At 37.4% G+C, this 25,968-nt stretch overlaps 1 protein-coding gene across 4 annotated transcripts in view; it reads left to right on the forward strand.

The window, feature by feature from the left end:
* The window catches only part of LIN7A (lin-7 cell polarity scaffold A), a 153,040-nt gene extending 127,557 nt beyond the window's left edge, over positions 1-25,483 (forward strand). For all 4 annotated transcript variants that reach the window (XM_076007140.1, XM_012759760.3, XM_020287968.2 and 1 more), the window contains 2 exons: positions 19,213-19,428; positions 25,321-25,483. In XM_076007140.1, coding sequence (XP_075863255.1) covers positions 19,213-19,428 — 216 coding nt within the window. In that variant the 3' untranslated portion in view covers positions 25,321-25,483. The remainder of the gene's footprint in view (positions 1-19,212; positions 19,429-25,320) is intronic.
* The last annotated feature ends 485 nt before the right edge of the window (positions 25,484-25,968 follow it).

Consider the following 25,968-nt stretch of genomic DNA (forward strand, 5'->3'; position numbering starts at 1 on the left):
TCAAAACATCACATGTGCCCTATAAAGAGATACAACTATTGTGTACTTATAATAATTAAAATTTTTTTTTAAATCCAGAAATGTTCATAACCCTCATGGAACTTTCTGCCTTGTAGAGAGTAAGAATATGATGATATGATGATAAATGTATACATATAAATGTTTATGTAGCAGTGATGATCTATCCACCAGTTATCCCAGCCTGAGAGAAATGCCTCCAATGAGTCTGTTCAGTTCCACATTGGTCAGAGTAATGAGATTATTCACTCCATGTATTCGTTGCTTATGGCTGCTGTAACAAATTGCCACAAATTTGATGATATAAAACAGAAATTGATTATCTCACGTTCCTGGAGGCCAGAAGTCCCAAATCAGTTTCACTAAAATCAAAGTGTCAGCCAGGCCATCCTCCCTCTCGAGGCACTAGGGGAGAACAGCTTCTTGCTTCTTCCAGCTCCTGGTGGCTGCTGACATTCTTTGATTTGTGACCGTATCGCTCCAATCTCTACCTGCATGGTAACAGTACCATCTTCTCTTCTGTGCCCAATCCCCCTCTACCTCCCTCTTATAAGGATACTTGTGATTGCATTTAAGACCTACTGAGATAATGCAGGATAATCTCCCCAATTCAAGTTCCTTAACCTACTCATATCTGAAAAGACCTTTTTTCTATGTATGGTAGCATCTACAGGTTTCAAGGAATAGGACGTAGTAGTATCTTTAGGAGCTTGTCCAGCCTTCTACAATATGTAAATATCATAAATCCACAGTGCTTACAAGTGTCCAGGGCTAAGGAATGAGACCAGTTCACAAGCTATGGGCATGTTGGCTTTATACTCTCAGAACTACATGTGCTGAGTATTTTCTACTTTACTTCTGGTTCTGACAATGCAAGTTCCTTTTTCCCCTTGCACTTTGGCACTTTGCTCATTTTACTTCTCCGTATCTAGTCAGTAAAGCCTTTCAGACTCTTCCTCCTTTCTCCAGCCCCAATTTTATCTAGTCTTAGATGAGAAAAAGAAAACTGAAATGAAAACATGCAACTCTCTCTTTCTGCTTATAGTCAAAGGCTTTCAGCCTTGAGTCCTTTTTTGCTCCCAGAGTGTAGGCTAAAGGAAGCAGAGGGGGAGGGGAAATACTCAAAGAGCACAAATTTATATCTCAGAATATAACACTGACTCATAATTAAACACTGCAATGAGTGTTACAGAGAAAAAAGAATAAGAAAACAAAAACCATAGAACGGAACAAGAGGAGTTCCTTTTAACAGTATTAGGAATTTCCTCTCTGAAAGGTGACATTTAAACTAAGATTAAGGATAAAGAAGAGTCCATCACCATCAAGAGCTTATGTGAAGTTCTGAAAGTAAGAAAGTCCATGACTTGCCATGTAGAAGTGGTTGAAAGAAGACCAGGACAACTGAGGCATAGACAGTGGGAAAAGATAAGGCTGAAGAGTTGACTGGGTGGGAGTCAACCAAGGAGTTTATAGGTGGTACCCCAAAATTTTCATTTTATTTTAAGTGCAATAGGAATCTCAATATTGTACATCAATTCTGAAATCTGGTGATATGCCAAGGGTTTCTAATACTTCCTGAGGCTGTTCACTAAGAAATGAAATATATTATACTTTCTGTCTGTTTTAGTTTATTATTTTTTCTAAGTCACTGGGCTAGGATCTGACCTGATTACAACATTAGGGGCAATTTTCCTTCTTTCTATTGTTACCTTTATATAGATATTAGAAACTTTTACTTTATTGTCAATTTATATTTCCAGCATATTAAAAGGGACTTATTAAATTTCAAGTTCTTATAGTTTTCTCAGGAGTTGAGGGCACTCTAACCATAATGTGGTCATTTACTCTTTGAGACTCTATTTTTTCATATGTAAGGCAGAAATAGCAATGCCTATGTCACAGGACTAGCCTGAAGGTTAAATAAAATATGTAAGAGTGTCTGCCATTATGCTACATACCTTTTAAATACCCAATAACTGTTAATTCCTTTCCTTTAAGTCAGGTAATAGTCTCCTCCTATCTTACAATTTTGCTCGCTTATACAGTTAAATTGTCAGCCTGTTTAAGTCATTCCCTCTGTTTTCTGTTTACTTCAAGAGACAATAAAAGTCCCCTAGTGAATACTCTAATTCCAGAGGCAGTTGGATCCCTGTCATTAACTAGTCGATTATGGGCAAGTCACTGGAATTTTTGATGTCTTTGCATCTGCAAAACTGATGTAACAACACCTGTCCTAACTACTTTTACTAATAGTAATTAGGGTAAAAAAGAGAAAGGATAAATACAGCATTGGTAAAAAATAGGACTTGATGTTTTCACAATAACACAGCATTATTGCTGTATAATATTATTAAACAGCATTTTCATCAAGCCCCCAGGTGAGTCGCTTTGTATTTCCTATTGCAACATGTTTCCATGTTTCCTGTTGAAAAATCTTAATTTACAAAAGCAGGAAATGTAAACCAAGTAATGATCCTTCCTCTGTTCTGGCTGAGAAATGTGTGGTTTATCCCAAATGAATAAAGCATTGTCTTCAAATTCTATGCTGGTTCAAGTTCTGGCATCATTTATGCTTTGTGAAACTCATCAAACCCAATTACCAGTTATTGCTTTAACCATTAGCGAATAAACCAGTGATTCAATTTAAGCCCCCAACTTTCTTGGGAGAACATTCTTCCAACTTATTAATGTTGGTCTAAAGACTGCTGGCATCAGCATAAGCAAGGTTGGAATGTTATTAATATACCTCAACTACATGAGTCTACCTAATGAAATGCAAGCTAAGGGTTTGCACAATTTTCTATAATCAATTTTGATCTTATTATGTTTTCAATTATATTCTCAAAAAAAGAAAACACTAATACAGATGGAAATCAGGTAACACATCATAAGCTACAAGTGCTTGCTGAGAAGTTTGTGTGGTATAGTGAAACTCTAACTAAAATATTAGTTGCCAAGTCCCAGATGTGGAAAATGCAGTTAGTCTTGGCAATGGTGAGGCTAGAACCACACCTTTCTAAGTTCACCCATAAGGTATGGCCTATTTTAATAAAGTTACAAAGTGTGTCATTGGGCCATAGGCCTTCCCTCCTTTCTCTTCTCTCATAGATACAGAATTATTAGTAGCTTATTTTATCATTGTCAACCTTACTCTGAAATGTAGATTACTGACCTAGCCCATCAGTGGCACTAAAACACTCCTCAGGAGAAGTCATGTTTTCTATACATAGATGTGCCTAGTATTACTAACAACTGTGTAAATATGTAGCATAGTTTAAGACTTAAGAAAATAATTTTGAATATGAACCAAAGCATGAGACTTTAGATCCTAGAGTCTAAGTCTATATATGTAGTAATTGTGTTTCTGATGGGATGTGAATTTAAATCATTGCAAGGCTGGTGTGAACAAGATTTGATTTCCTAGCATCAGCCTCAGCCTAGCTGATCACCCAGCACTTGCATCTCAACTCAACTTTTTCATTATGAACTCATCACCACAAACACAGTAGTCACTACATATTCAGAAATCTAGTAAAATAGAGAAATTGAGGATTCTGGGCAGTCTTTGGGCTTCTACCTCTAAAAGCCCAGGCAACATGACACTGTACTAAATTTGGTCCTTCAAATTAGGAGTAATAAATGTGACTATTTCAGGGTCCAGGGGGAGGTTAGATAAGCAAATAGAGGTAACCAAGAGGGAACTGTGGCCATCTATAGAAGAAATGCCCCATAACAGTTCCAGCTAGTTATTGGCATTGGGAAATGTAGATGGTTTGGCAGATAATGCAGAATTTAAAAGCAAACACACAACAATACCTTGTGCCTTTGTAGAAGTGATGATATATAAGTAGGATCTTAAGGAATAAATTGTAATCTATGGGAATTTTAGAGTGAATAGGTTGATGGAGGGTATTCCAGGCAGAAGGAACAACATATAGACAGACAAAAGAAACATGTTTGTAGCTAAAGAGTAGGGTTGGGGGAATGGGCAGGAGCTGTGTCATGGAAGGTCTCATAGGCCATCATAAAGATCTTGGACTTATCATTTGAAGGTGGTAGGAAATGGCCAAAACAACATGGTTTTATTTACATTTAAGTAAGTTATTCTGGCAACTGCCACCGTGTGGGCATGGGGTGTGTGAAGGCATGAAGGAGAAACTGGAGGAGGGGAGATAACCAGGAAACTCTTAGGAGTTCAGGAGCAACGCGATGAAGATCTTAACTGGAAGAAGAGCAGTTATGATAGAGAGAAAGAAAGAGATTTGAAAACTGCTTTGGCAGTAATAGTAACATAAGCAAGAACTGGTGATTGATTGGATGTGGGAAGTGAAGAATAGAGAATTGCCCAGGAAGTCTCAGATTTCTGATATGGATTTTGCCTCTTTGTTGATAAAGGAGAAAAGAGGGTTCAGATGAGAGAGTGAGGAGCTCAATACTCAGCAGTTTGTGGTGTTTGTGTGTCTTCTATGTGAAAGAGTATAAGGGCAAAGATTTTAATTTAGTTTTGTTTTTTGTGAGATGTAAATTTAATCTTAGTTAACTGAGATCTATTAATCTGACTGCATTTTAAAGTAGAAAAGTTTTTCTTTTTTTAATTCCACTATGTAAACTTTTCATTTAATTACATTTGTCAACCAGGATTTCTCACCCTTGGAACTATTAATATTTTGAATGGGATAATTCTTTGCTGGGGAGGCTGTTCTGTCCATTGTAGAATGTTTACCTGACCAGTAACAGCCCCCACTCCAGTGGTGACAATCAAAAAATGTCTCCAGACATTGGCAAATGTCCTCTGATGGGCAAAATCATCCTTGGTTGAAAATCATGATCTTAAACTAAATTAGTATATTTTCATAAAAACTGTTGCAAACCAAATAGCAGCTGTACTATTAAAATCTAAAAAATGCCCACACATTGTACAGTGTATGGCATATGTGAACAGAATGCACCTCAACCAAATCATAGCACATAAGGAATTCTACAAATGAGAACCATTTTGGAAAAGAATATTCAGAATCAAGGAATCTGTGAGGAGGAGCACCACAGTTGATCCTAATTACCGTGTGTGACAAAGGCAAAGCGATTGACAGCTCACCATTATGACATTTGTTGTCAAATATGACTCTATAGGCAAAGAGTATTGTCAGAATATCACTTTAAAGTCTTCAGTCAGGCTGCCAATAAGATTTATTAACCAGGGGCCATGCCTGGCACTGGAAAAGGAACAATTTAAAGAAAACATAGATCATACCCTAAAGGAGCTTACTTTTATCTAATTCTCCTAGAAACATCAAGTTAAGTTTTTCATATGTAGAAATGGCTGCATTACCCATAATTGGCCTTAGCTTTAGCTTTGGGGAATTTGTGGAAATATTGCGCAGATATGTCATAAATAGAAATATGCCTCTTCTGCCTATGTTTGGAAGGCACCATATCTGTTTGACTACTCACCAAAGTCTGTAACCAAAGTCCACAGGTGACCTGAATGCACACATGCTCTCACTTGCTCACGTGCGTTCTCTCTGTCTCTCTCTCTCTCTCTCTCTCTCTTTCACAATGGATCTGAAATTAATTTGGCCACCAGGCTAGAGGGTCGACAGCTGCTCATCTTGAAATCCCCCCTATTTCTGCATCCACGATCTGTTTAATTTTTTTAATCTAAATTAAATTATAAATATTATGTTGCTATTCACTCTTAAGCAATGTAAGAGAAACTTTATCACTGTCCATGCTTAGCAATTTAGATGCAGCTAATTGCCACAGGAACACAGAGCCCACACAATTTCACTGGAGTCCTCTTTTATTACATGAAATTGGCAGGGGGGATAATGCAAAGTTGTATGATATGGGTTACCATCCTTTTATGGGGACAATATTTATAGTTGTTTAAAATGTCATTCAGTCACTCAACAATTTTTTATTAAGCACCTTCATTGTACTATTTCAGGCAGTCAGGATTCTTTGGTGAAACAACAAAAAAAGAGAATCAAAAAAGAATCTTATGTCAAAAAAGAATCTTATGTTTCTGGAGTTTACATTCCAGTAGGGCAGAAAAGCAGTAGCAAAATAAATAAGTAAACACATATAATAATAACGTTAGATGATGGCAAGTGCTAAGGAAGGAAAAGTAATCAGTGTAAGGAGAGTAGGGAATGCCACAGCAGGGAAAGGGGAGAGTGTGCGGTGCTGGTCTAAGTAGCCTCAGTGAGAAGGTGATATTTGGGGAGAGGATCAAAGGAGGTAAGGGAGTTGAGCCACTTGCGTGTCTAGGGAAGAACATTCCAGCCAGAGGAAGGAGTCAGCCCAGAGGTGGAAGAGCACTGGCATTGGAGAAGCAACAGGGAGGCCAGTGAACCTGGAGTGGAGTGAGGTAGAGGGGAGAAGGAGAAGAGTTCAGTGGTAGCAGCTCACATATTTTCTTTTCTTTTTAAAATTTTTCTGCTAATTAAAAAAATCAACTTTCAAAGAATCTCTCTCCTACCTGATATATATGTCACTACATTAGAATGGAAATTTTAAAATCCCCAGACATTAGGTTTAGAAATAAGACAGGCATCCCCAAGTGCAGTGACAACATGGATAACAAAAGTAACAGAAAAGGCTTCTTTCCAGGGATTCCAGGCCAGGCATTTGCTAAACACTCCAAATGTACTGAGCCATTTAATTCTCACTAAATCCCTATAAGGCAAACTAACTCAGTGGTAATTTGTGGAGTTTGGTGAGTAATTTGGTAACTTCCCTGAACCTTAGTTTCCTCATTGCTAAAAAATGATAATAATAGTGGATACTTAGTTTTTATATTTTAGTGTTTAAATGACATAATACAGTTCCTGAACACATAGTATGTCCTAAACAAGTGTTTAGGGGTTATAATTGTTACTAGTTCATAATCAAGGCAGCAACCATTGTCTTAAATAAGAAATCATTGCTTTTTTAAAAAAAAAAAAAGTGACAACATATTAAAGCTACAAAATCATTGATGAACATTAACCAATGCATAAAGCATAGATATTTATTCATACCTTCATCTGGCAAAATGTTGTTGGACCTGGAATTGTCTTAGTCTCTTGTAAAATAAAAAAGAAAGACAATATCTCCAATTTCAGTTATAGGTATGGGGAAGAAATAGGTAAGCAGCTCACCTTGCAACACAGGTTATTTAATAAATCATAAGTATGGGGTTCCATGGGAAACCACAGAAGTAGCATCTAACCCAAGCAGGGGTGGGTAGGGAAGAGCTGACCAGAGAGGGATTCCCATTGGCAGGTAGATGTTGGGCAGGTGAATGGAGGTAATAGGAAGGTGAAGACAGAAAAGAAAAACAGACAGAAAAACACATGGAAGGGTCCAGGCACTAGAAAAAATTTCAAGTTCTGTTTGGACTCTTATGGGTTAGCATATGAAGGTGAAAATACAAGTAGGGGTCAGATCATAAAAGGTGAGGTCCACTAGTCCAAAGACTTTGGGCTGTATCTAAGCAATACATAGACACAGAATAATAATAATAATAATTATTATTATTATTATTATTTTGAGACAGAGTCTCACTCTGTTGCCCAGGCTAGAGTGCTGTGGCATCAGCCTAGCTCACAGCAACCTCAAACTCCTGGTCTCAAGCAATCCTCCTGCCTCAGCCTCCCAAGTAGCTGGGACTACAGGCATGTGCCACCATGCCTGGCTAATTTTTTCTATGTATTTTTAGTTGTCCAATAAATTTGTTTCTGTTTTTAGTAGAGACAGGATCTCGCTCTTGCTTAGGCTGGTTTCGAACTCCTGACCTTGAGCGATCCACCCGCCTCAGCCTCCCAGAGTGCTAGGATTACAGGCGTGAGCCACGGCACTCGGCCCAGAATTATTTTAAACAAGAGAGTTACTTGATTGAATTTGTATTTTCACATAACTACTGTGATTGCAATATGAAGAGTGGTTTAGAAGGGGCCAGAATTAGAGGCAGGGCCACAAGGTGTGAACGTAACTTACTGTTTAGTGAGAGAAGACACAGATCTCATTATGAATCTGTTACATAGGGAATAGCGATGTTTGTTTGTTACAACAAATTATTTGGGATGGGTGTGGCGGGGAGAAGATTGACAATAATCGTACCAAAGATAAAGTTCAAAGCCAGCTCATTTCATTTTCAAAAAAATTCCTAGGTTGGCTGATTTGTAACTCTCTATGGAATCTCACATCTGTCAAGATTGAAATCACTGTAGTTTTTCATCTCTGGAGCTATTCGATGAAAAGCAAAATTTTAAACGTGAAGTATTTCATAATCCTTCCTCACTATTTCTCAGCCAAACATTATTCCTTGAAGGTATGGATTTATAGCATGTACACTGAAATGTGAATGATCTGCCAGGCCGTATAACTGATATTCTGGCACTGACAAATAAATTGAGAGGAAATGTAGAAAAGGAAAACTCGGGTTTCAGCAAATTAACGAGAGCAGGAGAAAAACCATTCAATCAGGATTGTCCAAAAGGAATCTCTGTGGCATTTGTTATAATTGGGGTTTTGAAGCTGCCACATACTGTACTTGTACTTCCATAATTTTTGAGGTAATTTAGCTAAAATCCCTTCACTTCACCTGAATTACCCAGGCAATTATAGTCATAATTTTTATTTTGCCCAAATTACTTGAAAACTATGCCTCCAAATACCATTTAAACAAAATTATCCTTTGTTCCACCTTCTTCAGTTTGTTCTAGAATGACCTTCCTCATTTTGCTCATGATAATACTGGGCTGTCATAGTTCAAAATTTACAAAAAATATGTGAATGCATCCTTATAAAAATTTTAAGTAATTCAGTGTGAAAAGACTAAACTCATATTTTAAAACAGTTCCTTTAACCATTTCCCTCTCTCCATTTCAGTTCCTTCCTCTCTCCCCATGCAGAAACACTATCACAGTGAGCGTTCATCTAAACATTATTTTTGTATTCAAGTTCACACACACATGCTTATTTACTTATTTATTTTTAGGTACAAACTTATGAGAAAACATAGAGCTGTGATTATAAGAGGTCAGGCTCTGGAGACAGATTTGTTCCCCGTCAATAGTGTGGCCATGGAAAGTTACTTTTTTGTGTCTCAGTTTCTTCATAATATAAAATTGGGATGATAATATTACATATCTCATGGTATTGTTATAAGGAGTAACTATTTCGGTCATTTAAAACACTTAGAACAGTACCTGATAGTAAATACTCAAGGAATATTAGCTATTATTATTGTTCTAAGTTTTTATAATGCATTGATATTTTCGTATATGTTTATCATTCTATGAGACTTCCTTTCTCATATTAGCAATATGTCTTGGAGATCTTGCCTCATCAATACATGAACTTTTAAAAATCTTCTGTATAAAGGGGACATGGTTAATTTAACAGTTTCCCTATTGGACATTTAGTTTGTTACCCAATTAGTTTTGTTTTGCTATTGTAAGCACTGCTTGAATAAAAATTTTTATATATTACTAAATGAATAACTGTTTTTTAGGTGGATACTGATATGTGGCAAACCAGATTAGGAGGATATGGACATACTTTATTTTAATAGATATTGCCAAATTGACTTCCGTGAATTTCACCAAATCTTTGGCAATACATTATGTTTTTTCTTAACAGGAAAATAATTTTTATCCTCGTCTGGATTTAATCTGTATCTCCCTAACTATAGAAAAGTTGAGCATCTTTTAGCTGAGTACTTTAATAAAGGGGGCTAGTCATACACAATTCTGGCAGGAATGAACTAGCCATGAGCAATACAAAAAAAGAACCCCATGATGATTTTGAGTATGAATGATGAAGAGAGTCTTAGAAATGAGGTTGTTGAGTCCAGCTGACAGTGATGAGTGAAGGTTTTGTAGGCCACTGGAAAGTGTTTGCATTTTATTTTGAGCAAGAAAGTGATATAATAGGTAATAAGTATTATTGAGATAGACTTTGAAAGATGGATGGATTTTACGAAAACAGGGAGTGAAGGAAGGACATTGTAGGCTGAGAGCATAAAACTGAGCAATTACATTAATAGAAAATGCAAACACATGGTAAAATCAAAAGCATGGTGTTGCTTATATATTAAAGATTAATATTAGGAAATAGAGCTGGGCTTGCCTGTTCATGGAAAGTACTTCGGCATGCTATTAATCTGACATTTTCATTTTCATTTCTAGAAAATTGGAAACTATTCATAGAGTAATGGAATTTGCATTTATTGAGTACATTCTGTGTTCCAGGTTTAGTACTTGGCACTTTACATGAGTAGTTCACTAAATCCTTGAAGGAGATGTTATTAAAACCATTTTGCATATGTGGGCACCAAGGCTTAGGGAAAAGATGTAACTTTCTTACAGCAGTAATCTTTGGATCTATGCTTCAAAGTCAGCTCTCTTCAGGTTAGTTAAGCACACACTGGGCGAATGCTGTGCACTATACTAAGTATTGGGGAGAAAAAAAAATCAATGTAGCAAGGTCCCTTCCCTCAAGGACAGTGTCTACCAGCTCTTTCTACTCTTCACTGGATTTTAACCAAGGGCATGCAAACACCAAGTGACTCAGACTGGAATGAGGAGAAGAGTTTAGACAAAAGAGAAGCTGAAGAATATATTTAAATGCAGGCAAGAAATCATAAGAAGTAAGAGAGAGGAGAGGATGAGGTGTGATGGTAATTGACCAATGAATCAACCAGTATTGGCAGTTAATTGGATGTGGGTTGAGGAAAGCATTAAAGATATCTGCAGGAGGTCTAGTTTGGGTGGCTGCATGACTAGTGATAGCAGGAACCAGAGAGGAGGGTTGAAAAGAATCTTTGGATGTTAGAGCCAATTAGAACATTTAAAATAAGCAAAAAAAAAAAAAAAAAAAATCTTAGTATAAATCAATGGTGACTAATGCAAAGAATATTCTGTGGGTATGTGTCTAATTGGAAAAGATATTTATATGCAGACCTAGAGAGATATTGGACAGAAAACCCAAAGTAGTCTTTAAATATTTACTTCTGCAAGAAGTCATATGCAATTTTGAGACTCTGAAATTAAACATTATAGCTATTATTGTTTTATTATACATGGTATACACCAACATAAATATCCGTGCCATTTTAACACTTCACAAGAAACATATTTGACAGCTTCAGGCTTAGACAATGTCTGCTGAGATTTTCTGTGTTTCTCCGTTATGCTTTATATTAATTGCCTAGGCTTCTAGGATTCTAAAACAGGTTAGATATTAAAGTCTGTCTTTTGAAGGGTCTTGTTGAATAAGTTCAGCGATCTGTTGTCTCTATGACACCCCTTAGAAAACTATGATCTCTGTGGAAATCATTAGAGTAAGATACTTAAGGGGAAAAATACTATTCTGATTGACAGAATCCTAGAAGATGTTATTGCCACATAATACATGCTGTCATCTTGGGAGAAGAGATAGGATGATGTATTCCCTGCTTAGGAGAGTAAGATTTCCCCAAAACTTCCTATAGGCTAAGCATTTTTCTAGATTGCAGAATGTTTCATAGGACCCTTGGGTTCCAGCCCTGTCCCCATCACAGTAACAGCCCTCCTGTCATTAAAATCAGTGGAAACTATTTGAAGGGTAGACCTTGGTATTTGTCCTCAGGGATGTCAGCCAGGCATCTAGGTATGTGACACTGCTTCACAAATATTTTAAAGTCCTTCTGCCTACTCTTTCTAAACCAGCTTTGCCGTATTCGGCCTAGCTGGAACATTCCTGGGATTCTTCAGTGGCAGAAGTAGATAATTCTCCATGGTACTAAGTCTGCCCTTAAGGTCATGGCAGAATTGCAGAGTGAGCAAAAATGACATAGGTGCCCTCAAACCTACTCATTCAAAAACCTGTCTCATAACTCAGATCTCTCCTTCCCCTTCTTCATACTGCCAATGACCCCCTCCTCTTTTATAATATCACTTCCCCTCATATCCACTGAAAAGTCAAATTCCATGTGGGATGTTGGTTAAAAAAATAATTTATCAAGTAAATATCATGTACCAGGCACTGTTATGAACTCTTTGATCGTTGCAACATCATCCTGTGTCTTGGGTGAGTGACCAATTGTCTCAGTTTGCCCAGGCCTGTGACATTTTCTGGGATGCTAAAACTGGGACAGTCCCCACTCGGGAACTGAGGCACACAGAGAAGAGGTAATTTCCAAAGGTCACACTGTTCATCAGTGGTTTGTCTAAGATTCAAACCCAGATCATGCCGACCCCAGTCCCTGCCCTTTTTGCTCTGTGACTCCTGCTAAGGGTGTGGTGGTTTGATTAAGGAGTCCACACTACATTTTAGTGATGAAGATGTATTTGCATTTTTAAAATGGAGCTGCAATAGAGGTGAATATGGTGGAGGTGGATCTTGGGGGGTAGACAGGAGATGGTCGTCATCTCCACCTCAACAACCCCTCCCCTATGCTAAAGCAGACCTAGAAAGAAATATGGAGAATTGGTGATCATGACACTCTACTCAGTTACATTGACAAGAGGCTTTGCTCTTTGGGGGTGTATTGTCACAGAGTGTCACAGGTTGGGGAGAACGTAGGCGGACACAGCATGCATCTTCGAAACAGATCAGTGTGAATCATGGTGGGGAAGAATTCCCTGTAGTCACCAGTGCCTGGGTGAAGCCTACCACTCAAAAGTTAACAGACTGATTTAATGATCTCATTTTCTAGCAATATTTTTCCAGGCAGCTTTGTTCTGCTTTCAGACCGCTAGAGCTCACACGTTTGTACTCCTGAAGTAGGTCGTGTGTGTGTGTGCACAGCCGTGTGTGTGTGTGTGTGTGTGTGTGTGTGTTTAATATTCGTCCCAGCAACTCTCAGGAATTTTTTTCTCCTTTTGGTGCCAGAATGTCAAGAATTGAGCAGAGTTACCACAAAGCATTACAACTGGGATGTAATAGCTACATTTGTTTCCAATTTTAGTCTCCAGATCTGAAAGGTGGGCTGAGATCAACCAAATGTTAGATTTGTGAATATCTGATTTCTGGCACTGATCTTTTTCTAAAGCTTTTTTGCTCGCTTTAGGTTTTCTGCCCCCTGGGCCTACTGCTAATGCTCTGCCTTCTCCACTTTCATGGTTCAAAAATTTTTGTATTTATAACTACTCTCATAGGATAAAAATACGTGTAATTATATCCACTTTTTTTTCCCATTAACCTGCTTGCTCTTTTGTAGTGTTCAGCTATTTGATGATTTTCCTCTCTCAAGTTCCCTCTCATTATGCATGCTCCTATCAAGTGATTCTCCTACACACTCCTTCTTCCCTCCACAAAGTGTGATATTGTGAGGGGACTGAGAGGAACAGTTTTTCATGAATAACTAATGATCAGTTGGTTTGTAATTAGCATATCAACTGTATGTATGAAAATGATGTTGCTACATTACTTGAGAATGATTAAAAGCAGCGATTCACCTAAGTAGTTTTAAACATTCTTCCAAGAAACTCCATAGGCTATTAATTTATTTAGTAAACTTTTGCTTCCTAGATAATATACAGGAAACTTATCCCTACCCCGAAGGCAAAATCATATTTCGTTGCTACTGTTGTTGTCCTTAAGCACCTGAAGCCCCAATCAAGATTTTCAGAGAGGAAATAGCTCAACAAAGAGCTGACATTTGTTGAACCCTTTGTCACTCCCAGGCGCACTTCTGAGTGTCTTGTGTATGTTAAATTTAATGTTCATAATGATCCTAGAAAGCAGGCACGCTATGATGGCCATTTTAAAGATAAGGAAATTGAGGCCTGGAGACACCAAACACTTGTCTGAGTTCACAAAGCTGGTAAGGGAAGAGGCTCAAACTCAAACCCCAGCAGCACTGGTTCCTTAGCCTAATAGAAAGAAAATTTTGATTTTGTATTGATCATTTATTGACCACATGATAAATTCTGGGCACAGAGATAGATGAATAAGACAGTTCTTGACTGTGAATAGTCTAGTAACAACAGAATGATTATGAACTGATAAATTCCAGTTCACTGAGATAAATATTACCATTAGGCAGGAATAGAGTACTATGGGAGAGTATTAGCATATTGTCTCTATGTGATACTTTTTATATACTTTCCACTTTTCTTAAGCAAAAAGAGCCTACATTTAGAACAGGAAAATTAACATATTTGAAAAAAGGCAAGGATCAAAAATCATAAATGTCTTTTCTGAATAGTGTATACTGTGTTTTTTCCTATACTGTATATACATACCTATGATATTTTAATTTATAAATTAGGCACAGTAAGACATTAACAATAACTAATAATAAAATAGAACAGTTATAACAATATATTGTAGCAAAAGTTATATGAATGTGATCTCTCCTTCTCTGTCTCAAAATGTCTTATTGCATTGTGCTCACCTATTTCAGGACCTTGATTGAACATGGGTAACTGAAAACAAGGAAAGCAAAACCTTGGAATGCAAAACTATGGATAAGGAAGCACTGCTTGTATATTCCTGTAGCTTACTCAGCAATACATTTTTCTTAATTAAATACCCAATCAACATAGCTCTTTTTTTTAATGACCAAAAATGCTGAGTATAGAGTAACACCAAGGTAAAATCATAAGATTTCCCTCATCTAAACAATCCTTTTTTTTTGCAATAATGCAGTAAAGAAACCCTTCAGATGGCATTTACTATTTCGGTTGGTTATAGTCTAGAGCAATGTGTCCAAACACAAATCTGCATGTCAGTGACTGGCCAGCTGGATCAGAATCTTATAGTCATATATTCCTAGGTCATATTGCTGTGGATTTTGATATAGCAAGGCCCAGAACAGTCTAGGTCTCTATATTTTAAAATTCCTCAATTAATTTCTATATACATCAAGATTTAAGAACCACTGGTCTAAAAATCTCCATAAATAAGGAAAGCCACTTATATAATTTTTAGCTTTTCTTAATTATTTTGTTTAAGGGCATGGATTGATAGATAAGATCCTAATCTCTGGAAACATATAAACCTTAGTTCTGGTTTATCTGTTTCACTTACTACCTGGGGACCTAGGACAAATTTCTTAACCTTTCCATTACCTCTGTAACAGATTTATTGAGGATTAGCTATAATATACAGAAAACAGCTAGCAGTGCCTTGTACTTAGTAAGTACTCAATTAATGTTAGAGTGTGTTTGTATATATATACACACACAGAGACATACACACACACACACACACACATGCATGTCCACACACATTTGTATGTATAAACACACATACTCATAAAATGATAGGAAAACACCATAGTGGAAAATAAGAAGAACTACCATAAAACAAAACAATCAGTCACTGTTACCTTTCCAGGAAAGAAGTAGGTCTTTGTCTGGCTATGCTGGGCCTTTTCAAAGTTGAAGATCATAACCCCCTACTAGTGAGCCCTTCAGGTAGTCGCAGGCTGCTCCTTCACTCCAACTCACACCTTTTAGCTAGGTGTTGACAGATCTTTTCCTTGCCATTAGTTCCTATCCTTTCACATCATGCAAAAACCAACCTGCCATGTGTTTTATTTCTGGATTAGTTAAGATGCAAAAGTAGGATGGGGTGGTTAAAAGATCAGTCATCAAGAATAATGATCACTAATCCAACCCTGCAGCTAACAAATTTATAAAATGGACTAAGTCCTAGCTACTCTTAATGTCTGTTTCCTTATGAATTAAGATACAAGGAGATAAATGAGATTGTTTCTAAGCACCTTTCCAGGTATAATGTTCTGAGTCTCTGAACTACTAAAGTATTATAACCTAATACCCTTGATATCCTTTACTCCCTGATAACGACATTTGGCCCATAAGCCAGAGGAATGATTGATGTCATTTAGAAGTCTATGCATAAACCTGGCTGAAGATATGTCTAGAATAACCACAAGACATAGCCAACTTTAGCTGTTGAACAAAGTATTTAAACTACTTACCTATCAGCAAAGTGGGTCAGGATGATGTCCATGTAATCCCCATAGAGAAAAAGCTTCCTAAAAACCTAGGCATTGACCATTTGGCAACAAATGGTGCACAGATAGCAAGATATCTACCCAGGACAGGAATCTCTTTCATTTTAGGTCTAGCCAGAGTCAAAATGTAACACTCTATTGAAGGAGGAGAAAGAGCACATGTCATGAGCAAATTCATGTATGTGGTGCAATCCAAATTCTCACTTATTAGAGAGGATTCTTAATAAACTAGGATATTGTGCATAGCAGAAATGGAAGCCATTTTGATGTCTCACAATATGTAGGAACAGAAAAACTATTGAATGATCAGAATGCAGCCATGTTTAAAGATTGGTTCATTTACCAGCCACTCCACCAATTTGCTAAATTTCCATCAAATTAACTAAACTTAAAACTTCCGAGAGCTCACTATTGAGTGAGATGCTGATGAAACAAGGATGCATCTGGTTATTTACTGAGCTCTTTTTTCCCAGCTTCCCAAATGAAAATATATTTCTTTATGCATTAACATTATTGGAGATCCAGTTCTTATGGTTTTATATTAGTTTAGTATTTTATTGTCTTATATTTATGAATTTTGGAAATGGCAATAAAACTATATGAACTCTCCTTCCAATATTGACTTTTATGTTTATTTTCTCCTTCCCATATTGATTTTTATGTGCATTTTTAAAAGATTCAACAGCAGAGAGATAGAAATATTTTCAGGATGGGAATGCCCATTCTTCCTAGTGCATTTTAATTCATTTCAGTGAATGCGCATGGCTAGCTTAGGCACAATTGTAGGGCAGGTTAAGTTTCTCTTTAAGGGTTTTTCTCTTTCAGGACCACACTTCTCTTTGATCAAAATATTTCTTGGGCACCTAGTACATCCTCATGTCTTCTTCACTTCTCCTCACCTTCTTATTACAATCCAACTTTTAGCAGATTTCCATTAGAAAACCTTGTTAAATTAAATTATGCTAATGCACCACATACAATAAAAATCTTAAGGGAAAGAAAACTAAAATTACAGTATTTCAGGTTTTGAATGGAGGAGGGGGTTCACTTTAAAATAAGAAGGCTTTTTAGGTCTCCTCAAATCACATAAGAACCACATTCTCAGCCTTTGTGGAAAACTGGTGCTATACGTTTTCAGTGATTGCTCAAACTTGAGCTAATTGTTATAAGGCACAATTTCTGAATTGGGAGGGCTTATGTATACAGCTTTGATAAATGTATCTTAATTGTTTGCAAATAATTTATCACACTTCAAAATATGTCTTAAATATTTAGCTAGAAATAAGGCATACTTTCATTAAGAGAAATAGATTAAGTCAAAAGCAGGAATAGATGATAAACCTTCAGAGCTCAAGGAATATGAAGTGTTTGTACATCAACATTTATACCATAAGTGAGCAGATCTTTTGGCTTATTTTTATTCATGGAACAAGACTTCTATGGGAAGGTGATCTGCTTTTGTTGTTCATACCTTAAAAGGGAAAGAAAAAAGCAAAAAATTGCCTTATTCTTACTAAAAAATTATAGTGAGGGATTAACGCACTGCAGAGATAAGTAAAATGTTAAGGAGACAAGCATAAGCACTCAAAAGTATTTATAAAGTAGGCAAAGCTAGTGGAAAAAGAGGGCCACCAGAACACTAAAGTTAGACAAAAGTTAAGACATTTTTCTGAAAACCAAAAGCAAAGTTGAGGTGTGTTTGAAATAACAAATTCTACAAGCACACTTAAATTTCTTCAAATCTCTCAAACTAACTTCTCAGTTGCTCTGTTATGCAATTTGTATTATTTTAATCAAGCATTTTCAGCAGCAGACATGAAGAACTGTGATACTGCCCAGATCTGATCATGTCAATTCTGTGCCTTGGTAGGAAAGACAAAGAAGGTAGAAAGTCAAACCTAGGGACCGGTTGACTCTGTTGAGCCCAGAAGAGAACCTGAGTCATTGTCTAAACCAGAGATAAAGTAGCAAGGCAAAATTTCTGGATTTGAAGACCATGGAGTCTGCTTTTGATAAATTGCTAACTGTGTGGGAGAGAGCTGAGCTGAGGGTGGAGGCGGGTAACCGTAAAGGTTTTGCGGGGCGGGATGCGCGGCAGGCCAGCCAGCCACATTTCTCTCAACCGCTCACCCTGCTGCGGGAGCCTGATGGCCCCGTCATCAGCACCTCGGGTGGCAACTCTGAATGGCAGACACTGTGCCAAAACAGAGATCATGGGCCTCAAAAGGTCTGGCCTAGATCTGCGATCCTATGAAATGGAAAGCAAATGGAACAAAAGCCAAAAGGTAGTCTGGAGAGTAATCATCTGGCCTAGAAAATGGGGGGACCATTTTTATTAAAACATAGAAACATGTAAGTTTTGACATTAAGAAAGAAATTAGAGAAGGGCATAGACAACCAAATCACCAAGTTTCTCTTTCAAAGGAAAATTCCGCACATTAGCAAATCATCTTGGGGCAAATTGCAAAGAAATTACAAGCACACTAAAAATAGGGTTTATATTGTACAGTGCTGTCAGAGTTTTCCCCTGCCATTCATGTTCTTCCAGAGAATGTAGTGAAATGTAACTAGTAGAACAAATGCTTAATAAACATCTCAGTGACTAAGTCAGTGATCAGATGAATAATTAAAAGAATGAATTAATCAATGAAAAAGCCTATTTTCCTAAGCTTCGGCCACAGATAAAAATTTAGTCTACTCAAAGCCTATTTATAAACCCTCGCTTTTTATTTAACCCAGATTTGGTATAGGAGTGGTTATATAAATTGCTAACCACAGCCATTTCTTAAACCCTTAGTGCCTGCCCAGTACTCAGACAAAAGGAAAATGGGGCTCTTATAGGACAGCTCTGACCACTTCATTGCAAAATCCAAGCTCTTTTTTTACTCTCAGTTCACACCTACCTTTCCATTCTTGACTAGTGCATTTACTCTTCCAGATGACACTTGGAAATCCCATTTTAAATGTTAGCATTGTAATTTAGGCCTTCATTGTTTCTTATCCCTCTAACTTGAACCCCCAGCCAATCCATTCTGTGCTCTAGTGCAGCCTAACCTGCTTATAGTTTAGCTACAAACATAATAAGTAATGATGATGATGGTAAACTAGCATATTTGCCATGCCCTGTTGAAATTTTTAAACTTCAGGTTTTTAATATGATGCTAATTTCAGATTTGTCTAGCAGTCAGGGAAAAGAATATCGAAGCTCTCCCTGTTAAGAAATGTCATTGTCTTTTCAGAGCGTGGAAGGAGAACACCATGAGAAAGCTGTGGAACTACTCAAGGCTGCCAAGGACAGTGTCAAGCTGGTGGTCCGATACACCCCCAAAGTCCTGGAAGAAATGGAGGCTCGCTTTGAAAAGCTACGAACAGCCCGGCGTCGGCAGCAGCAGCAATTGCTAATTCAACAGCAGCAACAGCAGCAGCAGCAAACACAACAAAACCACATGTCATAGGTGAGAACTGACTTATTCTGTACACGGGGAGTCATATCTATACATACACACACATATACATATGGTCAGGGAAGACCTTTCAAATGAGGAGGTAACATTTAAGATGAGACTGAATGACAAGCAACAGCCAGGAAAAGAGAATAAGAAGAGGAAGAAATCGCCAGTGCAGTAGCTCTGTGACAGGCATGAGCTATTTGATGTTTCAGGAACATAAAGAAAGCCTGGGTAGTTAGAGAATAGTAAGTGAGGACAGTGGTGGATTATGATATCAACGAGAGAGGTGGAGGCCAGGTCACAGAGGGCTCTGTAAGCCACTGAAGGAAGTTAGATTCTATTGCAGTGGAAGCAACTGAAGGTTTTTAAGCAAGGGAGTGACTGTTTTCTCTTACATGGGGTATGGTAGCGTTCTGTTTAAGTGAATAAGAGATTCGTATTTGTGCCTTCTGTGGTAGCACTTGGAATACACGTGATCATGCCCCTTGAGATGAAACTGTAGTAACCAATTCAGGCACAAATGAAATAACACCAAGTCACATCATCCAGAGATTTTATGGTGAATTCAGTCAAAGAGACCTAGATTAGCTCTTAATTACATTTTAATTAATTTGATTTTTAAAGATTAAATGAGATTTGTTACACTTGCTAACTCATACAATGGTTGCTTCCGAGAAAATATTTGAAGCTAATTTAACGTATTTAATTTGAAATAGATCTCAGATTTTGTTCAAGTTTAATCAGTCAAGCAAAGACCAGGTAAACAAAAATACTTGTCGGATATTATCTTACTATTTGTCAGATGAAATACAATTTCTATTCTCTAAATTAGAAGTAATATTTCTTTTATCTGAGGTAGTAAAAGTTATGAAGTACCTACCTAGCAATGGTAAATGGTGGATACAAATACAAATGGAAAATAGGTCGAATGCAAGAACTGTGTGGGCAGTTTGTCTCTTTTGCCTAATTATTATTATTGTTATTTTTAGAAACAGAGTCTCGCTCTGTTGTTCTGTTCCTAGGCTGGAGTGCAGTTATGTAATCATAAATCACTGCAGCCTCAAATTCCTGGGCTCAAGTCATCCTCCTGGCTTAGCCTCCCTAGTAGCTAGGACCACAGGCACATGCCACCACACCCAGATACTTTTTTTTTTATTGTAGGGACAGGGTCTCACTATGTTGCCTAGGATGGTCTCGAACTCCTGACCTCAAGCAATTCACCTGCCTCAGACTCCTAGAGTGCTGAAATTACAGGCATGAGCCACTGTGCCCAGCTCATATGCCTACTTTTCATTTTAAACTTTCCTGAAGTAAAAATTAATTGTCTTTTCCCCTAACTTCTATATTTGATAATCAGAATGAATAGATTGCATTTCCTAGAATGTAAAATATATGATTACTGTTCAATAGTATGCTAGAAACCTAAACAGAGAATATGAATGTGAGAATTTTTTTTGCTATACCACTTTTTTTTGAGAAAGCGTTACATTTATTCAGCTTTAAGCATCTCAGCTTTAAAATGTGACTCCCTGTATATTCATATTTCACCAAGATTCCCAAAGAATATAAGTAAGAAGAAGCAGGAATACCTTTGGAGATATCAAAACTCTGAAGAAGTCAAGACCAAAATCTTGTCCCTGACTTCTGTTGCGAGATATAAAATGAAGAATTTATTACAGTCAAAATTAGGCGGTATCTTAACAGATTTACAAAGTAGCTGCATTTGCCAGTGGCTTCACTGGCTCTCTTTTTTCTCCTTCTTTTAAGAGCCCCATTTTGTTTATTTTGTCCACGCTGCAACCCCTCAGTACCTTCTACTACCACTATCCATGGTCCTGACAATCTGATCCAGGGAATCACTACCAAAACTCTCAGCCCAGTAGTCATTAAGAGAACCAGGTCCCAGAGGATGACTCTGATAAAATTGAATCCAAGGAACTCAGAATTTCCAACCAGAAAACTGGACCAGAAATAGTCTTAATGCTGACTAACGTCTTATTAAATAATTAGTGTGTGCCAAGGGCTCTTCTAAGTATTTCCATATATTAAATTAGGTACTATTTTTAATCTTGCTTTAAAGTAGGAAACTGAGACATACAGGAGTTTAAAAAATATATATGCAGCATTTCATAGCAGGCAAGTGATAGGGCCAAGACTCAAACCCAGAAACATAGGTTTCAAAGCTTCCTGCTCTTACCCACTCTGCCACATGCCCTTATATTCTCTAATCCCTCCTCAAAGACACACTTGTGAACTCTCTGGGGATTCAATATCAAGAAGTTATACAAATTACCCTTACCACCTACCTCCAAAGCAGTGCCCCATACTTCAAAGTATTAAAAATTCACCACCACTGCTGCATTAGTTTTCTATTGCTACCATAAAAAATTACCACAAATGTAGTGGCTTAACCCAAATTTATTATCCTATAATTCTGTCGAATTTATTGTAATTCCTATCAAAATTCCAATGCCATTTTTCATGGAAGTAGGAAAATTCTAAAATGTGTATGGAATCACAAAAGACTTCAAAATCCAAAGCAATCTTGAGTGTGAAGAACAAAGCTGTCTTTATATCAGTCCCATGCCATTTTGATCACTATAGCTTTGTATTAGATTCTGAAGTTCGGTGGTGTGATGTCTCCAGACACATAGAACAATGAAACACAATAGTGAACCCAGAAATAAATTCACATGTTTACAGTCAACTTATTTTTGACAAACGCTCCAAGAATATACAATGGGGAAAGGGCAGTTTCTTCAATAAATGGTGTTGGGAAAACTGGACCTCCATAAGCAAAAGACTGAAGTTGGATTCTTATCTCACACTATATACAAACCAACACAAAAGGGATTAAATACTTAAATATAAGACCTGAAACTGTAAAACTCTTAGGAAAAAACATGAAAGAAATGTAGAAATGCTCTACAATATTGGCTGGGGCAAAGATTTCTGGGGCATGTCTCCAAAAGCACAGGCAACAAAAGCAAAAATAAACAAGTAGGATTGCATCAAATTAAAAAGCTTCTGCACAACAAAGAAAACAATTAATAGAGTGAATAAACAACCCACAAATTAGAAGAAAATATTTATAAATGATACATCTGATAAGGAGCTAATATCCAAAATGTATAAGGAACTCAAACTCAATAACAAAAAACAAATAACCCAATCAAAATATGAGCAAAGGATCAGAAAAGTCACTTCTCAAAAGAAGAGTAACAGATTGCCAACAGATGTATGAAAAAATGCTCATCATCACTAAATATCGGAGAAATGCACATTAAAACCTCAATGTAATATCACCTCATACTTGTTAGAATAGCTGTTATCAAAAAGACATAATACAGGAAGTTTTGGCCAGGGTGTGGAGAAAAAGAATCTCTAGGCACCATTGGTAGGAATGTAAATTAATACAACCATTTTGGAAAATAGTATGGAGGCTCCTCAGAAAACTAAAAATAGAATTACCATATAATCCAGCAATCACTCTTCTGGGTACATATCCAAAGGAATTGAAATCAGTATGCCAAAGAGATACCTGTACTGCCATGTTGATTGCAGCATTAGTCACAATAGCCAAAATATGGAAGCAACTTAGGTGTCCAACATCAGATGAAATGTATAAGGAAAAAGTGGTATATATACACAGTGGGTATTATTCAGCCTTTAAAAGTGAAAAAGGTCCTTGCCTGAGAGAGTGGCCACTGCATTGGTGCTTTGGGGCTAGGACCCTGGCTAGCCAGAAAATAAACCTCCTCTTGTGTGATTGCAAAAAAAATAAATAAATAAAAGTGAAAAAAATCCTGTCATTTGCAACATGGATGAACCCAGAAGACATTTCACTAAGTGTAGTAAGCCAGGCCTTTCTTCTGCTTACTTTGTGTTTAAATTGCTCTTCTTTTTCTAATGTCCTAAGATAGAAGCTTAGGTGATTGAATTTTAATCTTTCTTCTTTTCCAAAATACACATTAAATGCTGTAAGTTTCCCTCTCATCACTGCTGTCACTACATCCTACAAATTTTGATAAGTTGTGTTTTCATTTTCATTTAGTTAAAAGTATTTTTTAATTTCTCTCTTTGACCCATTCCTCTCCCACTTTTATTTTATTTTATTTTTTCAGGCAGGTTATTGCTCTGTCACCCAGTTTAGAGTGCAGTGGCTTCATCAAAGTTCACTGTAACTTCGAACTCCTGGGCTCAAGTGATCCTCCTGCCTCAGCCTCCCAAGTAGCTGTTAGCACAGGCATGCATCACCATGCCTAGCTAATTTTTCTATTTTCTGTAGAGGGGGTCTCGCTCATATTTCCTCTCCCACTTTTAATTACATTGGGCTCAGCTGGATAATCCAGAATGATTTCTCTATTTTAACATCAGTTGATTAGCAACCTTAATTCCATTTACAACCTTAATTTCCCTTTGCCATGGAACCTGACATATTCATAGGTTCTCGAGATTATGACGTGGACATATTTGGGGTTGGGCAGGCACTATCCTGCCTACCACAGTGGCTCATATAAGAGTTAGCAAGGCAGTTTCATCAACAAAATTCACACTGATATGGAAAAGAGGCTTTTGTTTAAAAAATAAATCACCAATCTGTTGAATTATATCACAGGGGGGAGGTAAATATTGAGAACATTTGATACAGGTGGTACTTCCCAAAAGGTAATTTCGGTGACCCACATTTTGAATGACCAGTGCTCTCAGCCGCTGGCATCTCTCTCAGGCCTACTCCCCCTTCTGGACAGATGGAGAGATCCAAAACTCTTACCAGAATTCACCTGTTCTGAGTACCATTCCCTCAGGACATGTGACTATAAGATAATTTAATGCATTAAAAACTCAGTCTCCAGATCTCTGTCACTCTGTAGCTAAGTGACCTTTAGGAAGTTATTCAGTCTGAGACTCAGTAAAATGGTCTGTGGTGGTGATCAAATAAGAAAAAATTATGTAAAACTCTGGGCAAAATATGTGACAATTAGTGAGCACTCAATACATTTTGATTAGTAATAGTGGCAGTGTTAATGTTGTAATAGTTAAAATGTTAATGGCTCACAATGCTCTTATATGAATTCTTGTTAGGTGACTCCTGACAACATTCTTGATTTTTCCATCCACTCGGTAGGCCTCTGGAGATAGGGGTCGGGCAGTGGTTGGCACATCTCTAGAAGGTATGACCGCTGGAAAGGGTTGATGCAGAGCAGGCAGAAGGGTTTTGTTAAAATCTGTTTTGTGTTTGGTGCTCAGCATTCACTGAAATAAAAATAGCAGCAGCTTTAAGAACAAACATTGAAAACCACCATTCTCTCTGAAAGAACCGACTGCTATGGAGTGGAAGAGTGGCAGGTATGGGGGAGGTGTCTGGGGAGGCTGCTTTTCCAGATCTGACCATGTGGACAGCTGCCTACCCTGTTCCGCATGGTGTCAGGCTGACCTCGTGGGAGGAGAGCCAGGTTTAATGTCTGCTTCAGAGAAGAAATATTGGTGCTTGTAGCCTATCAGAGAGAGGCTTTGCTGGCTTGTACCTTGAGAAAAGCACAACCAAATGCCCTGAGAGTCATAATATAAATGTGTTCTTTGCCTTCACAAGGAAAAATAGAATCATCTGGAAATGAGAGGAAGAAATGTTTTACATTTGAAATGTTTCCAAACTGGTGTTCTTTATTTCATTTTAGGGAATAACTGTGGCTTTTCCATCCTCATTCGATAATTACTTCCTTTGCAAGCATCAAAAGATTTTTTTGTTCATGTGTGGAAGATGGTGCATGAATGATAACGCCCAAAATAATCCTTGCTGTTCTCACATAGCACATGCTCTTTTGATATTTTTAGCATATTTTCGTTGACAAATGAATACTAATCACTGATTTCTCTTTACTCTTTTCCCCCTTTCAGGCCCTTGAGGAAAAGCTACTTGATCAAACATCTGATAGTCACAAATTTGAAACCGTGCTTCAGAATCCCAGCACATAGTAAAAGGAAAAGACAACACTGATAATTATACCTGTCAAGAAGCTGTGAACACGTGGTATATAAATTCTTTACCAAGGCAACTCGACACCGTCTTTCTCTGGGCTTGAACCCCCACTGCTCACGTGCGTGCTCGTTACACACATAGACCTTCCATTCACTGCAGTGGGAATTCTCAGTGTGTAGAGGGAGTGGTTTTCCAGTCTGCAGACTGAAACAGTATAAGAAGAATAAAGTCTGTGACTTTTGAATAAATCACCAGGGCCAGGATTAAGTGAATCTTTGGTCCATAGCTTTTCCAGAGATTAGCAAACCCTCATTAGGCTATAATTCAAACTGCATCAGTTCAAAGTTGTTGCCACTTGAAAAAAACCCACACATTGCCCCTCACCCTGACCTGTTCCACAATCCATATCACTGAGTTGTCTGAATTGGAATTCCGGTTCATTGCAAATTCACCCTCTATTCTCCTCTTGAAAATGGAAAGTTATTATATAATATTTATACTCTCTTCAGGTTCTACAGGCAACTGGCTTTTTATTTTGTTCCCATGAATTTTATTATGCTTTTAAT

The sequence above is a fragment of the Microcebus murinus genome, chromosome 10, assembly GCF_040939455.1.
Source record: "Microcebus murinus isolate Inina chromosome 10, M.murinus_Inina_mat1.0, whole genome shotgun sequence".
NCBI classification, from domain to species: domain Eukaryota; kingdom Metazoa; phylum Chordata; class Mammalia; order Primates; family Cheirogaleidae; genus Microcebus; species Microcebus murinus.